This window comes from Pocillopora verrucosa, chromosome 9 (assembly GCF_036669915.1).
Source record: "Pocillopora verrucosa isolate sample1 chromosome 9, ASM3666991v2, whole genome shotgun sequence".
Lineage (NCBI taxonomy): Eukaryota > Metazoa > Cnidaria > Anthozoa > Scleractinia > Pocilloporidae > Pocillopora > Pocillopora verrucosa.
The window spans coordinates 593,857-608,418 of record NC_089320.1 but is presented as its reverse complement, the minus strand read 5'-3'; the positions used below and the strand labels follow the sequence as shown (position 1 = coordinate 608,418).

The 14,562-nt window shown below is 36.6% G+C and overlaps 2 protein-coding genes across 3 annotated transcripts in view; both read right to left on the bottom strand.

Annotated features, from left to right (window-relative positions):
* LOC131788649 (nucleoporin NUP188) overlaps positions 1–7,909 on the bottom strand; it is a 33,612-nt gene extending 25,703 nt beyond the window's left edge. For both annotated transcript variants that reach the window (XM_059105725.2, XM_066171860.1), the window contains exons 1-18: positions 7,779–7,909; positions 7,559–7,613; positions 7,178–7,251; positions 6,971–7,055; positions 6,490–6,570; positions 6,099–6,143; positions 5,925–6,017; positions 5,355–5,411; positions 4,612–4,680; positions 4,454–4,504; positions 3,668–3,754; positions 3,042–3,118; positions 2,496–2,567; positions 1,835–1,877; positions 1,641–1,748; positions 1,356–1,448; positions 689–778; positions 174–239 (exon numbers count right to left, since the gene is read on the bottom strand). In XM_059105725.2, coding sequence (XP_058961708.2) covers positions 174–239; positions 689–778; positions 1,356–1,448; positions 1,641–1,748; positions 1,835–1,877; positions 2,496–2,567; positions 3,042–3,118; positions 3,668–3,754; positions 4,454–4,504; positions 4,612–4,680; positions 5,355–5,411; positions 5,925–6,017; positions 6,099–6,143; positions 6,490–6,570; positions 6,971–7,055; positions 7,178–7,251; positions 7,559–7,613; positions 7,779–7,795 — 1,263 coding nt within the window. In that variant the 5' untranslated portion in view covers positions 7,796–7,909. The remainder of the gene's footprint in view (positions 1–173; positions 240–688; positions 779–1,355; positions 1,449–1,640; positions 1,749–1,834; positions 1,878–2,495; positions 2,568–3,041; positions 3,119–3,667; positions 3,755–4,453; positions 4,505–4,611; positions 4,681–5,354; positions 5,412–5,924; positions 6,018–6,098; positions 6,144–6,489; positions 6,571–6,970; positions 7,056–7,177; positions 7,252–7,558; positions 7,614–7,778) is intronic.
* Positions 7,910–10,017: 2,108 nt separating this feature from the next.
* On the bottom strand, positions 10,018–12,608 carry LOC131788683 (rhamnosyl O-methyltransferase-like). The gene is made up of 4 exons (XM_059105773.2): positions 12,234–12,608; positions 11,443–11,744; positions 10,952–11,217; positions 10,018–10,461 (listed from the first exon to the last, which is right to left on the bottom strand). Exons 1-4 carry the CDS (start codon positions 12,367–12,369, stop codon positions 10,416–10,418), a joined length of 750 nt encoding a protein of 249 aa, XP_058961756.1. The 5' UTR covers positions 12,370–12,608; the 3' UTR covers positions 10,018–10,415.
* Positions 12,609–14,562: the final 1,954 nt, after the last annotated feature.

The window sequence follows — 14,562 nt, the reverse complement described above, 5'->3', positions numbered from 1 at the left end:
ACAAAGAATCAGCTTTATGTACATGTTCTGTACAATCTTTGTGCATCAGATGCTTGAATGTAGGCAAACAGTGACTACAGTCAATGTTGTCAATTAGGTATCAATTGCTAATGTCATTAGAGGCAGGCAAAGACAAATTGAGAAGGTGACACTTTCAAAATACAAATACATACCGAATCCCAGAAATCCACACAAAGACCTTTCTCAGTAAGAGTTTGTGACAAAACAGAGACCAACAGCTAAAAAAGAATTACATGGTGATTCAATGTGAGTTAATCTAACAATATGAAAACTATACACAAAAGATGAATTAACCTTTAACCTCCCAAGATCTCACTAGTAATTCTCCTTACTGTCTGCCATACAGTTCTTGTAATGTTAGTTCGGAGAACTTGGGATTGGATCAACTTACAATCCCCTAATTGATATTTTTCTTTATTCTCATCACTAGTCTGCTTGATATTGTATTTATATTTTAAATTCTGTCTTGGTCACTCATGGGAGTTAAAGGGTTAACAGAAAAGTGTCAAATTCTTGTAACTAATTTATATAGAAATGTGTAACAGCTAAAAGGGAGAAATAAAAATTAGATCTTGGGAGTTAAAGGGTTAAACCAATGTGTTTGACAAAATCATATGAAGAATATACACAGAATTGAACTCAGGGTTGTGTACATTGCTGTACTTACTGGTAGTTCTCCCAGTGTATCCTCATCAAACAGTGCCAGCACTATCACCATCAGTCCATATATAAGGCTCTTGCAAGTGTTAGACACAACCTACAAATTAAAGTAGTTTCCCTTGAAAAAATATTTCACCTTCATTTTCAAAGAAACAATAAAAACATGAAGACCTCACCACAAAGAATTGACTATAATTAAAATTTCTTAAGTATCAATATCCAATAATGATATCATGATATAATGATATAAATTTAGGAAAAAAATGTCAACAATAACATTATTAAGAAATTTAATTGCCATGAGCCTAACAGGTTCGCAGACTCAACAATGTAAATTAGTCACAGTTTGCATCTTTCAGTTTTCTTGCAGTTTGGCAACAGTTATTCCTTGTCAGTCCTGAGTCCTTCTGTGACAGTTTTTCTCAAACATTCTCCCCCCTCACCTCCCTCATTTCATCTTCCACTGATCTAATCTGTGTTGATGGGTGCCTAGAATAGGGGTTAGAGATAGGGTTACAAGTATGTGTCAAACATGGAGATGTTACTCTTTCTGGGAGTTAGTTGGGCACAGATGATAAACATGTATTCCAGGCACCTTCCTCTTTGATTAGGTGAGGCAGCAATTGATATCAAGAATTTTTGTCAAGTTCAAACCTCTTACAAATGATACTTACATCATTTGTAGAGAATTCCTCACTTCTTAACATTCCAAGTAAATATTTGAACACAGAACATTGCAATGCTTTACCACCAATTCTTCTAACAAACTGGAGAAAATAGAAAAGTATATCATAGTACTATTACAATGACCAGATAAAGGTAAGAGAAATGTTTTTCAAAAAATTCGTTTTCCCCCCTCGCAAGGAACCGCTGTGGCTTTGAGGAACAAATGGCAACTTATGCCTACAGCCAATTTTTTTTCTTAATCATATCATTCAATGAAAGTCTTTTCAAGATACCTGTTCTTGACTGGCATCTATAGTAACATATCTGAATGCTGCCCAGGCCAACATGACAGGTCCATGGTGAGGCTGATCTCCGCAGCTAAGAAAAAACTTATCTAGAGCCTGAAAGATGAAAAGTGGTATCCATAGTAATTCTATTATTGTGTTGTCTTTTAAAGGATCAAACAGATTATTGAACAGAAACATACCTCAAGTGAGGCTTTCTCCTGGAGTAAATGATGCCGTGAACAGCTGTCAATAACAGAGTGAAACAGAAATCGAAATAATTAGTAAACCCAAGTTCAGTGTTTTAAACAGACTGGCCTGTCCACTATCACCCACTCTACATAGCCTACAGGTTGCAAGGTTAACCATTTGACCCCTGAGAGCGACTAGCATCTAATTTCTCCTTACAGTATCATCCCTGAATCAAACATTAAGGTCATGAGAGTAAAGGAAATGATCATAAATTATGGAAGTTCTTGATTGTTAAAGAAATTTTCCTTGTCAGCACCTTAGGAAATGTATACAGAACAGTATGGAGAATATGCATACCAATGTTAGGTTGTAAAGGGTTAACCAACATCTCAAACTTGGAAAATCTACAGCCAGTTGTTCAAAGTGCCCTTCCCCGAACCTTAATTAAATATTAAGCTTGCTTTAATTTTTTAATGATAGTGAATCAGTGCAAACAGATTTTATCTGAGGGCCAATGCAAAATTAAACTATTATTAATAGTAAGTTTGCCTGAAAGTTGTATATGCAAAACTTGATAGATCTAAAGTTTATTGGATTAGCTTGCTGAGCACAATGGAGACAGTGTACATGTATGTCTTTACTAACTCAGTCAAAATTATTTGTATTACACACCTGTCCTCTTCTATTAATTTCCTTAAACTCTCTAAGTCAAGTGAAACTATGAGAACCAACACCTGCAGGTAACTGGAAACAAATTATGTACATTACAATAGAATTGGAGGTTATCAGATATTCAGAAAAGCATTTGAATTTGAATTTTTATTTGGTGGACCCAGTGCCACAGAAATGCTATAATCTGATAGTCAAGATACTATCTTCTTTTCTTCTCTAGTTGGTTTGTTGGCTTGGTTGGTAGAGCACTCCATTAGTATTGCAGAGGTCTGGGTTCAAATCCTGTACAGGCCTGATTTTTTTTCAGGCCCCATTTTCAATACTGTCATGTTCATCACTGCAAAGATCATCTTCATATTATTTTCTTAATCCACAGTTCACATATATATTCAGTCACTGACACTTTTCTTCTTACGAATGAAAATGAAAATATAAACAAGCCCTTTCTTTACACTTAGTAGAAGTGTAAAATTTATTAATATTGTAAGAAGTTTGTGACCAAAAGTTATCAAGTAAAAATCTGGGAGACCTTACAAATTTACTCACCTGATATGAGGAAGTAAGACCTCAGCCTGTCCTTCAAAAAGCTGTCTATTGACTTGCTTCAATCCAAAACTCTGGCTCTGTCATGTACAAATCATGAACACAAAAAAAATGGATTCAAAGATTTCAGTTCTCACTTTCTATATACATCTCAGCTAAAACACTTTGTGCAATAAAAGTTTTAAAACTCTGACTCTATCAGGTACAAATCATGAACACAAAAAAAAAAAAAAAAAGATTCAAAATATTCCAATTCTAACTTTCCAAATATATGTTAGCTACAACACCTAGATCTTCGTGTTTTGTTTCAAAACTCTGGCTCTGTCAGGTACAAGTCACACAAACAAAAGAATACTTAAAGAAAGTTATTTAACAGGGTGTAACAGGTCACTTTTCATATACTTTCTGCTATTACCACTGACAAGACAACACTTTTCTGTATTAAAATTAAAAACCTTCATAACAAAATCAGTGGACAGAAAATGGAGTAAATCATATTATCTCATAAGATTAAGCTCTTTTATCAAACTATCCTCTGTGGAAAGAGCTTTGAGACCAACAAGAATTCTCCCTGGTATGTTATAAGCAAAATAAGTACCTGTTGAATGATACATTTATATCAATTTCACCTGAAATAGTTTTGCTAAGTCTAGCAGGGACTTGGCTGGAACAACAAATTCCTTATAATAGAGGAACATGATTTCCAGAAGCAGTATCTGAAGGTATAAAAAATTCAATCTTTAAACCACTGAAGTGTGTATACAAATTAGAGGCAAATTAGCCAATGGAAGTAGGGAGAAAGCTCTGAAAAAAAAGTTGTCAAATGAAAGAATGGTCAAAATTTCAATAAAATTGACAAGAAAAAACCGAAGTCAACTATTATGCATAGTTGATAAATAAATGTAAATTGGCCACCATAGAAAGTTGACATTTCAGGTGTTAAACCTTCATCATTCGGTCTGATAAAGAGCTAACACTCAAAATGTTAGCTTGAAACCCTTTACGGTGGCCAATTTACATTTTCAAGTTAGTTGATAATACTAAATTACCCTGTTATACTCTCCCACTGACACAGCATCATGGTCTCTTTAAAGAAACTTACCCCCTTTATTTTTATCATGCATAAGGGTGTAAAACTTTACATATGGATAGTCAGCTTAGAGAAGGAGTAAATACTTGAAACCAAGGACCAAACTTGTTCAAAAACATTATCTTCCTTTTTTAAATTTGACTGCCATTTTTCACTCTAGTAAATGGGTAAGGTACTATGTAGGGCTTGCGCTTAAGATCTAGATCATACATCTAACTCAGCTACAAAATGACAATGCCTAAAAAAGATGAACACCATTGATTTTAGTTTACATCAAAGACAATTCGTTTAAAACCATGTGGATAATTGAGGCCTAGATTTTTACCTGTTCTCTTAAAAACTGTAAGGCCCATCGCTGACATTTTGTCTTCAGATGCTATGAACAGATATAAAAAAAGAATTCTCTTCATTAATCTTTAAATTAATTTATCTTAACAGTATGTCAATGAAATACAGCTGAACCTAGAAAATAAAAAAACTTACAAGTGATGATCCTGCAGTAGCATGAAGAGGAACTGTGGTAGAACAACAAGTCTTGTACTGTTCCAAAATCTACAACGAACACAAAAAATACTGCGCACTTGTATACAGACAAATTTGATGCTGGTATACTCCCTTTTCCAAGACAGAATGTATTATTCCACCTTCTGGTAATGTATCCATAGCTTCGTACAGAAGCAGTTCCACATAACAAGTGAAACACTGTATGTCAACAAATAATATGAAACAATAATTATGTCAACAAATAATGTTGACATATTATTTCAAGATTCCCTCAAAAGTACAGTTATAAACAATGTAAAACAAGTCCATGTACATGTGACTCCCAACAACCCTCACTAGCTGGACATTGCACTATCCTGAACCACAATTAATTTACTTTGAATTTGCTTATACATGTTTTGTAAATTTTAATCACAGGTTACACTAAGTTGGGTTCTTTCTATAACTACATGGCACTGCATATGGTGGATTCTGTTTCTAAAGAACTTTTTTTCTTAAGCCTGTTTTTCCAAACCCATCTCTCCCACTCAACTTTGCTTTAGTACTGAATAATCATACTGGATATAAAAAAATTTCAGTATCTGGCACTTTTCCCAATTAGCAACTCCCAATGAATACCATCTTTTTTCAGTTTATCTTTATTAGAGTGACAGTAAAGTGCATTTGAGATCAACTTAAATCAAATTCTCATACATGCGCATTGTACATTGCATATACTGTACCTTCATAATCAAAACATCATTTTCCTGCATAGCTTCAATGCACTCTGCAAATTCTTCCTGGTTACGTGAAAAAAAAAATGCAAATCATCAAACTGACATGTTTATTTACAAGTCTAAGCGTTAAATGTAGAAAAACATATTCATGTGATAAGCTTATTTATGCAGGGATAGGCTAAATGTACTTAATAACACTTTAAATCCTGAAAGTGACCAAGACATAATTACTCCTTATTTTATCAATAGAGTAATCACACAGATAAGTGATGAGAATAAAGAAAAACATCAATTAATCCTTTAACTCCCAAGATCTCATTAGTAATTCTCCTTACTGTCTGCCATACAGTTCTTATGATGTTAGTTTTGAGAATTTGGTATTGGATCAACTAACAATCCTCTAACTGATATTTTTCTTTATTCTCATCGCTTGTTTGCTTGATATTGTATGGATATCGTAAGGATAAATTTTGTCTTGGTAATTATCTTAACAAACATCACAAGAATTGTACGGCAAACAGTATTAAGAATCACTATAGATCTGAAATGGTAAAAATTAATTGAAATTCAACTTACTCGCCATCGATGTCTAGGGTCTTGCCAGTAGCTCAACAAAAACTTAGTGCACTGTAAGATGTGTAAACGTTCTTCAAAGTAGTACTCCATGATCTGAAAAGGTAAGAAAAATGGAAGAAAAAAAGCTGGTGACTTACAGTAAACCTCTGCACCGGGAAATAACAAATTACTAACCTTCAGCAAAAGTGCCTCTGTTTGAGCTTCATTTTTCAACATTTCCTTTTCATTTGAAAGAAAGAAAGTATCGTATGAAAAATTATACATGATAACATTTCTACATATTTGTGGTTCATAAACAAAAACTGAAGACAAAAATCAAGCCTCAGTCTTTGGGTTCCAAAGAGCGCAGTTTTTTCCCTTAGTTTAAGCATGACAGATAAAAAAAATCTCAAGTAATTCTTAGTGGTAATAGGAGGTACTAGAAGCAGTATATTTTACTGGTGACTTCTGAGTCACCAGTAAATCTAGGTTTATATATGCCTAGAGCTAGGATCAGCAATTTTGAAAGCTGTGAGTGAGTAAAAACAGTATAAATAAGATGGTAAATTTTAATAATTCTACAAACCAGGAGCTGTTGTTTAGAGCCTCTAAAGTCATTCTCCAAGTAGCTGCCAAACAACTGTAAACTCTTCCATTCATCAAGATTCTGAGAAAAATCCATCACAATATCTGATTAAAATTAATACTCATAAATGTTCATGGGGCACTTGTTAACATTTTAATACCTTGAAGGGACAACCATCTAATTTCTCCCAACAGTATTGCTACTAAATCAAATACTACAGTCATGAGAATAAAGAAAATGACCCCCAACTAAAGAAGCTCTTGATTGTTCAACAAATTCTCCTCATTATTACCATAGGAATCTACAGAAAACGGTGTAGAGAATATTCATATTGATGTTGGAATGTTAAGGGTTAACCCCAGCCCAGCAAGATCAACAAAAGCAATTATGTCAACAACAACAACAACAAAAGATATGGCGATAGTAATGATAATGAGAATAATAACAACAACAACAACAGCAACAACAATAACAAACTTACCAAAAATTTACTAAGTTTCAAAACAAATTCCTTTCGTTTTGGTTTAATATTTGGTGACTTTCGAAGAGCTTCAGCAGACTGAGGACTGAGAAATAATGATATTCAATGTAATGCACCAACGCAAAAAATTCGTAAGATTAAAAAACCATCACCTGTCACATACTAGCTGAAGAATGAAACAGGAATAAAACCACAAATTAAGGGTACCTTGGTTCTTTATAGTCAGTGGTTCCTAGCAGTAAACGATCCTTCTTCCGTTTAAGTTCTTCTCCTATCTGATCCTAAATTTAAAAAAATTTAGTTTTTTCCAATAATTCAACACTCAACTGCGCATTATTAAATTAAATTACGCTTGCGCAAAACATACTTAATAGCGAATTAAATTATACTACTGCAGCAACCTCATCAATCTGGATGCAAACACTTCGTATGAAGAGCCGAACAAATTGATCATGCTATGAAAGAAAGAAGGAGAGAGAGAAAAGAAGAAAGAAAGAGCGTAATAAGTGCGAGACGGAACCAGCATCGCAGCAAAGCAAATCGAGATGATTTTGCAATTGTAAAACCTCGTCTTCGTACTGAACTTACCGGCTCTTGCAAGGAAGATCGTCCGGTTATAATGTGCCATAGCCCACGATTAGATCTGCCAGATAAAAACGAAACTATCCATTACTCTACTATACTATAAACGAAAGATCAGCCATCATTAGCAACAAGTTTATTTTAAAGCTTGTGATCGTTAAAGCTTCCTGTTCGTGTTCCGTTGAAAAAAATCTTGCCAACTTATCCGAAATCAAGCGATACTTACATTTCAATGGATGTCATTTCAATGGATTACGACCGAAAATTATGAGCTAAGAAAGAATTCTTCGTTGGAATCTAGCATTATTTCTGTCTCTTTTTAAGCCTCGTGTGCAACCGCAATTACCGCCATTTTGGATTAAGGACTTGGCAGCCTCGCGATATGAACTTTACATGTAGTGTAACCTGACACGGAGCGTCCTCCCTCAATCTTAACTTAGCAAGTAAACTTTCAATCTGGTTATAGTTTCATACAAATGTGTTTGTTGGTGTAAGAGAGTCCACGTTCATGTTACGATGTCTCTTTCTACTTAATTCTCATAAAACTAGAGATCGCTTAGCAACAGTGCAATCGATGCTTGCACCGCTAGTGATGTCACAATGACCTTCGAGGTCAGAGCGCGCGACCGTTGAAAAAAAAAATAGCATAGTTGAAAAACGTTTCATTTTTTCCTGCAATGAGTTCATGGCTTCAACACAAGGAGTTTTCGGACAAGTTATCCACTTTGTCTATACCTGGCTTCCGAAGACAACTGGGAGTTATAAAAGAAAGAGAAAAGATTTCCGCCAGAGTAAAAAGCCTGAAAATATTTCTCAAAAAACCAGTTCTCCAATGCTAGCCTTTATGAGAAGTTCGCAAGGCCTTCCAAGCACACCGAATGCCTCAAAAGTTTTGATTTTACGAGCTTTGCCGAACACATGCAAGGGACAGGAGGAGCTCCCGGAAGATTTGTCTTCTTGCAATCTTCAGGTTGTTGGATACAAGTTTTTATCAAACGAAAAGAAAATGAGTAAACGATCAGCTCTAAAAAAATGGCTGCGACGAAAGGCCAATGATGTTTTCCCGAGAAACATATATTGTGATGGACAGTTTGGTAACAGTAGACACATTCTCTGTTCAAGAGAGCTCTTTGAATGTTCACTGAAGCTAGATGGTAAGCCATTAGTCAATTTTTTTGAACCGCAAACCAATCCTGCATGTAGAGAAATTTTAAGATTGAGTGTCAAAAATAATCCGAGACTGCATTGGTTTTGCCTTACTTTGCTCTGTGATTGGTCCTGAAAACTCGCGCCACTCTATCACTCAATCAGATGCGAAACTGAAACCCCTCGCCACTTGATCGCCCGCGTTTTCCCGCGCTTTGGGTAGTTTGGTTACTTTGAAATCACATTGGCTCTAAACTATATTTTCCTTTTTTCCTTTCTTTTGATAGGCCGTGTGGATTAGTTCCGTTTTGGTTTTACCACAATCAATCAATCAATCGATCAGATATGTTCTAGGGAAGGATGCGGTTGGGTTATTAGGTTATAAAGCAAATTAAAACCTCAAATTTTGTTGGTAAACATGCGAGTGTCAAGAACTGATGATAACCGAGGGGTGGGACAAGGATTGAACAGACCATCTTCCTTATCAATGGAAGATACAGAGGGTGGCTCCGCTGGGGTTTGGAACCCACCCTGACTCATCGATACATGACGTGTTTTCAAAATGGCGGCTTCCTAGGAGAAATTTCTTAGAAACTTTTGAAAATGTCAAGATACTCTTTGGAATCTCAAACCGCGCGAGCTGTCATTATTTGACATGTGCTTTTTGATGGCGTAGATTAGAAACAATTTGGCTTCTGGTGCTTAGTTCTCCTTTAAATCATTTTCTCACTTAACTCCCCTCCAGATTCCAAACTCCAGGACATCCATCCCGGTCTCAGAGGGACGAGGAAGCTACCTTCACGGAGGTCATGGTCGCGAGAAACAAGGAACCAAACGATTAACGAAGAACTTGCCGACGGAATGAGATCAAGTGTTCTCGGCCTTAGCGAGTCAATCTCTGTTATACAAGTTAAGCCTTCTAGTGTGAAATAAACGTAGAGGTATTTTATTTCCTGGTGTGTTACAGTTATCTGACTAAAGTGAGGTCTGTTTCAAACTATGGCTCAGGCCTTTTCAATTCAACAAATTGAAAATTCAAATGACCAAGTGGACAGATGCGGTTGCACTACATGTATTGAGGTTAGTGGCATAAATTCCGGATCATCGAGCCTCGTTCTCAAGTTCCTTTCTATTCCTCCCTCAAAGGGAGGCAGAGAGGATCTTAGGAACGAGGCTACAGGTCGATCCGGTTGGAGGTCTAGCCAGGTTCATTGTGTTGTTTTTCTGAGGAAAAAATCCTTACAGGGGCCCTCCCAGCGGGGCCCTTTATGTATATTATCTAACAGACATCTAACAGGGCTCAAGATGACTGAAGGGCTCAAGATGACTGAAATCTAGTACTTAATCATGCAAACTTTACCTTCAAGGCGAACGAGAACGTAATAGTACAGTAGAGTTAACGGGCTTATAATTAAAGATGACACGGTCTGATTACACCTTTTATTTTACTCAACACTAAACTGTAAGACTACAATTGGTTGATTTAACAGAATTGGCAAATGTGCTACTGCTAGCTTGACATGTAAAGAAACAGAATGGCTCACTGAGCGTGGTGAAGATATTATGTATTCGAAACAAGAAAAATTATGTAAATAATACAAACCCTAACCCCTTGAATACGACCCCTTGTTTGTGTCCTTCGTGCAGAACCCTGTCAATAAGTTTTTTTTTTTAAGAATCCAGGATTGTTCACCTGGGGTTGAGATGTTTCTGACATCTACACTCGTTTCAAATAACTGTTCATGTTCCAAGTAACGTTGTATCTGCAAAACAAAAAAAGGGATTTGAAAATTTTGATACTACAAGATAATAATTCGCTGATTTTCGTGTAAATTCCATTTTACCACTTTTAAAGTTTCACCCCGATGTTGACCCAAAGATTAAGGTACAAAATCAAATTTCGAAATGGAACAAACTTTTGTAACTCATTTTCAAAAGATCAATGATAACAACATTATACCCTTTTATTGTGCATGCGGATTTGGGAAACCGATTGTAAATCCTCAAAATTAAATCCGTGTGCATAATAGGGGCTTAGTTATTCGGCTAAAATCTACAAGTTGCGCTTTCGAATTGTAAATGTATGAATCTTCTTTTATTCTAGCGGATGGAGCTGAACAAGTGAGAAACCCATATGTATGCGTTTAATTTGCGTTCAGGCATGAGACTCTGACAATCGCAAAATTAAAACTCCATCGTTAGCTGGACGAACAACAAAGCGCTTCCAAAGTCCAGCGTTTAAACATCACCCACCCGAAAAAATCTGCGTATCGCTGATCCACGAGGTATCTTTCACCTTTGTCTTTCATGAAGAGCTTAACCGCGTCAAGCTTCACACTACCCAGTGGAGTGTACCCAAGCTCCTTGGCGAGCCCCTGACCAGGTGAGTTTGGAACTATGGGATTGGTGTCTTCAACACAGATGTAGTCATCAGGCTCCGTGAACTTATCAAAGTACTCAAGCACACCGGTGACGTTGACATGAGCATCTTCAGTTATAAACCATGGGTGAGGAAGTTCCTGTGGAGGGAAGTAATCCATCATTGATTAAATAAACATCGGAATGACTCAGTCGTAGTAATTCTCAGTGTTAGACGACCTTTGGAATCGTTTTTGTTCTGGAAAAAGGCCAACGCTTTAGAATTTCTCTGCGGTGGCCAACTCACATCTCTTGAAATACTCCTCCCTCCTCTTTGACCAATCAAAAATGGACATTTTGGCATAAATAGCGATGGACTTTCTAACCTGGAGTAATTCTGGAGGAAAACATTTGTCAATCTCAAGTGAATCCCCTTGAATGAAGGTAACATCCGGGTATGCTTTAGCGACTGGATCCAGTAAAGAAAGATCAATATCCACTGACAGAACGCGTGATGTGACACCTATCATTTTCAGCATGTCCGCTGCCCACAAAGCTGAGCCGCCTTTATAAGCTCCAAGCTCAATAACGGTTCTAGGCTTTAACTCCCAAAACAACTCCTGGACTGCTATAAGGTCGAGGCAGTCCTTCAGAACGGGAATTCCTCGCCATGAGGTCCAATATTTCCCTTAATAAGTAAAAATGTTTTCCTAGTCTTTACTTCATGCATTACTTATGCTTCAGCTACCAAATAAATGAAGATAACATTATTTCTTTACATATCTCTGACACATTTCTCAGTTAAGCTTTCAGGGGTCTAACTTGGAATAACGGCATGGGCCAAGAGAGTCTAAATTTCTTTTTGATAAATTCTTACCGATATGGGATAAAATCGACAGTATGTGATGTCTCTCACCAGCACATGTTCAAAAGCCTCCATTGCACTTGCTTGTATCAACACTGGAAATATACATTGTCAGAATATTCCACTCTTGGAGCTCTTTTCCAAAGTCTCCAGTATATTGCCTTCTTTTAAGGGCGTTTATGTATGATGACGAAAAAGGAATTAAAGTGTCCTTATTTCTTCAGTGAGAGCCATTTGTGTGGACGTCGTCTTATAATTATCAGTATTAATGAAGGAGACATAAGCCGAAGGGCAAATTGACGTGAATCTTACCATGAGCTATTTTTAACATCATGTTAGTAGGCATATCACTCTTGTCCTGTCTGTCTTGAAAACGAGCATATCGCTGTTTTTGCGAAACTTCCTTATCGATGGCACTTTGGATTGGGTGATACTCTGCAGCTTCCATTTTCTCAACTGCTCTATGGTCCGCTAATCGATCTAAAGCTTTGGTAAATGTGTGGATGGCTCTAAACAAACATAGAACATGGCAAGAAATGGCTTAACAAGGAAGCATTCGGGTAAATGCGGATCGGGCCTTCTACAAGGTCATTTATATGTATTAAAGGGACAAAACGAAGATCTAGATGCTTTAAAATGCTATAATTCCATGACTCGCTCATGACTTTTCTTTAGTAAAATGTCTTAGGGCCATCATGGAGAATGCGGTAATTTATTTTAACAATTCACCGTAGTTGAATGAATTGCTATTGTTGTCTTTTGAATTCCACTTCCAATTTGATGTTAAAATAACGTGTTGATAAGGAACTCATAGGTAAGTAGCCCACGCAGTGCTAAATCCGACTTAATTTTAATCCTATTTACTCGTTCTTGCTTATTTATACATTACTTTGCTTAGTTACCCATACATTTATATACTTACCTGATTTTATATACCAACTATAAGCTTCATTAAGGGTTTTGTTCGCAATAGAGACAACATCGCGGGTCAAATTTATTTTCATGAACCGTAAAGCTACCAAAATTCTGCTCTTAGCTAACTTCTCTCTACACGATACTTGTCACCGGACGGAAATCTTCAAACGTCCTGTCTTCCTGCCTTTTGGCAGAACTTTCTTCGAACAACGAAACACGAATAAGAATATCACATTTCTGACTGAACCTTTAAAAAGCCTGCAGGTCTTTCCTCAGGGCAGGTCTTTCCTCAAGAAACAAAAATTTCATGTTATGCTTTCCTTTTGACAAAATAACATGGCACGTCCTTCATTCTACGATCTTTGAAGAACTACATCGCCACACTTTTCAAAAAGTGTTATTTCTCTTACGGCCGCTTCTACTTGTGAATCGAATCGAGGTACAATGTCTATTTTATTTACCAACAATAAGCATAACGTAAGGTTTTGTTCGCAATAAAAACAACATTGGGGGTCAAATTTATTTTCATGAAAGAGGAAGCTTCCAAAATTATGTTAATAGCTAACTTCTCTCTACGTTATACTTGTCACCGGACGAAAATCTTCAAATATCCTGTCTTCCTGCTTTTTGGCAGAAATTTCTTCGAGCAACGAAACGCGAATGAGAATATCATATCACATTTCTGACTGAACCTTAAAAAAGCTTCCTTCAGGCCAGGTATTTCTTCAAGAAACAAAAATTTCATGTAATGTTTTTCTTTTGACAAAGTAACATGGCACGTCACCTCACGTTCTTTGAAGAACTCATCGCCACTGACCTTATGCTACCACGAAAACGCTGTGTGTACGCGTGAAATTTGTAGGCAGGAACAGTTTTATGGCGCGACTTGGATCAACGGCAATCCTTACTATCATACCAAACTTCTAAGCACCTCTAACCTGAAGCTTTACCCAAAAGTTATAGTTACCTCGGTTAGAATGGTCGAAAGCATATCGTTTCGATCGAATTTTTTTAAGTGCCTATTATAGACAGGTTTTTGGGGGTGAAGTCATACACACGGAAGACGAGGAGCACGGATTGACATAATGTAAGGATATTTAAATAATGGTCCAACATGTGAAAACTGACAAAATAAGGATGCGCGCTAATTGACCAAAATGTGCAACTGAAGATGAAAATGAAGCATACTCAATTCGAGATACAGTGCTGCGTCAAATAATCTCGGGAAATTTCTTTACGAGAAATCGTTAATTCGTTTCAAATCATCGAATCATAGCAATCATAACTTCTTGAGAAATTAAATAATTAAAAATTAAAAAAAAGGAAACATTAAAAGGCACACATACCCCTAGCCTGACCTTCAGGCGATGTACACAAAGAAGCTCCGAAAGGTGTCCTAGATTTAAAGGGTACCTTGACAATCGGCTATTGTAGTTAGGTTCTTAGAGACTGTCAACGTTTTGCTTACCCCGACAGGAAGCTGAAAAATTCTTGAACGGCGTGCAATCACGTAAAACCGGATTTGGCCACGTCAGCCACACCGAAAGGTAAAAAAATTATAAGCAAAATTTTACAATTTGATCTGATTAAACCGAAAACAGTAAAATTCAGAGAAAAGGAACTCCTAATAGGAATTTTCAATAGATGGGATAACGTCACAATCATTTTATACAGAAAGGAAGAGGTCATAGGTTCAGATCACGGCCTCACTTTCACTACTGCTTAA

Excerpts from the sequence above, each read along its gene's own strand:
- LOC131788683 (XM_059105773.2), bottom strand. The coding sequence starts at position 12,369 with ATGGAAGCTGCAGAGTATCACCCAATCCAAAGTGCCATCGATAAGGAA. Across the intron at positions 11,218-11,442 it reads TTCCTCCAGAATTACTCCAG|GAACTTCCTCACCCATGGTT; the intron begins GTTAGAAAGTCC and ends TTCCCTCCACAG. Across the intron at positions 10,462-10,951 it reads CGATACGCAGATTTTTTCGG|ATACAACGTTACTTGGAACA; the intron begins GTGGGTGATGTT and ends TTTGTTTTGCAG.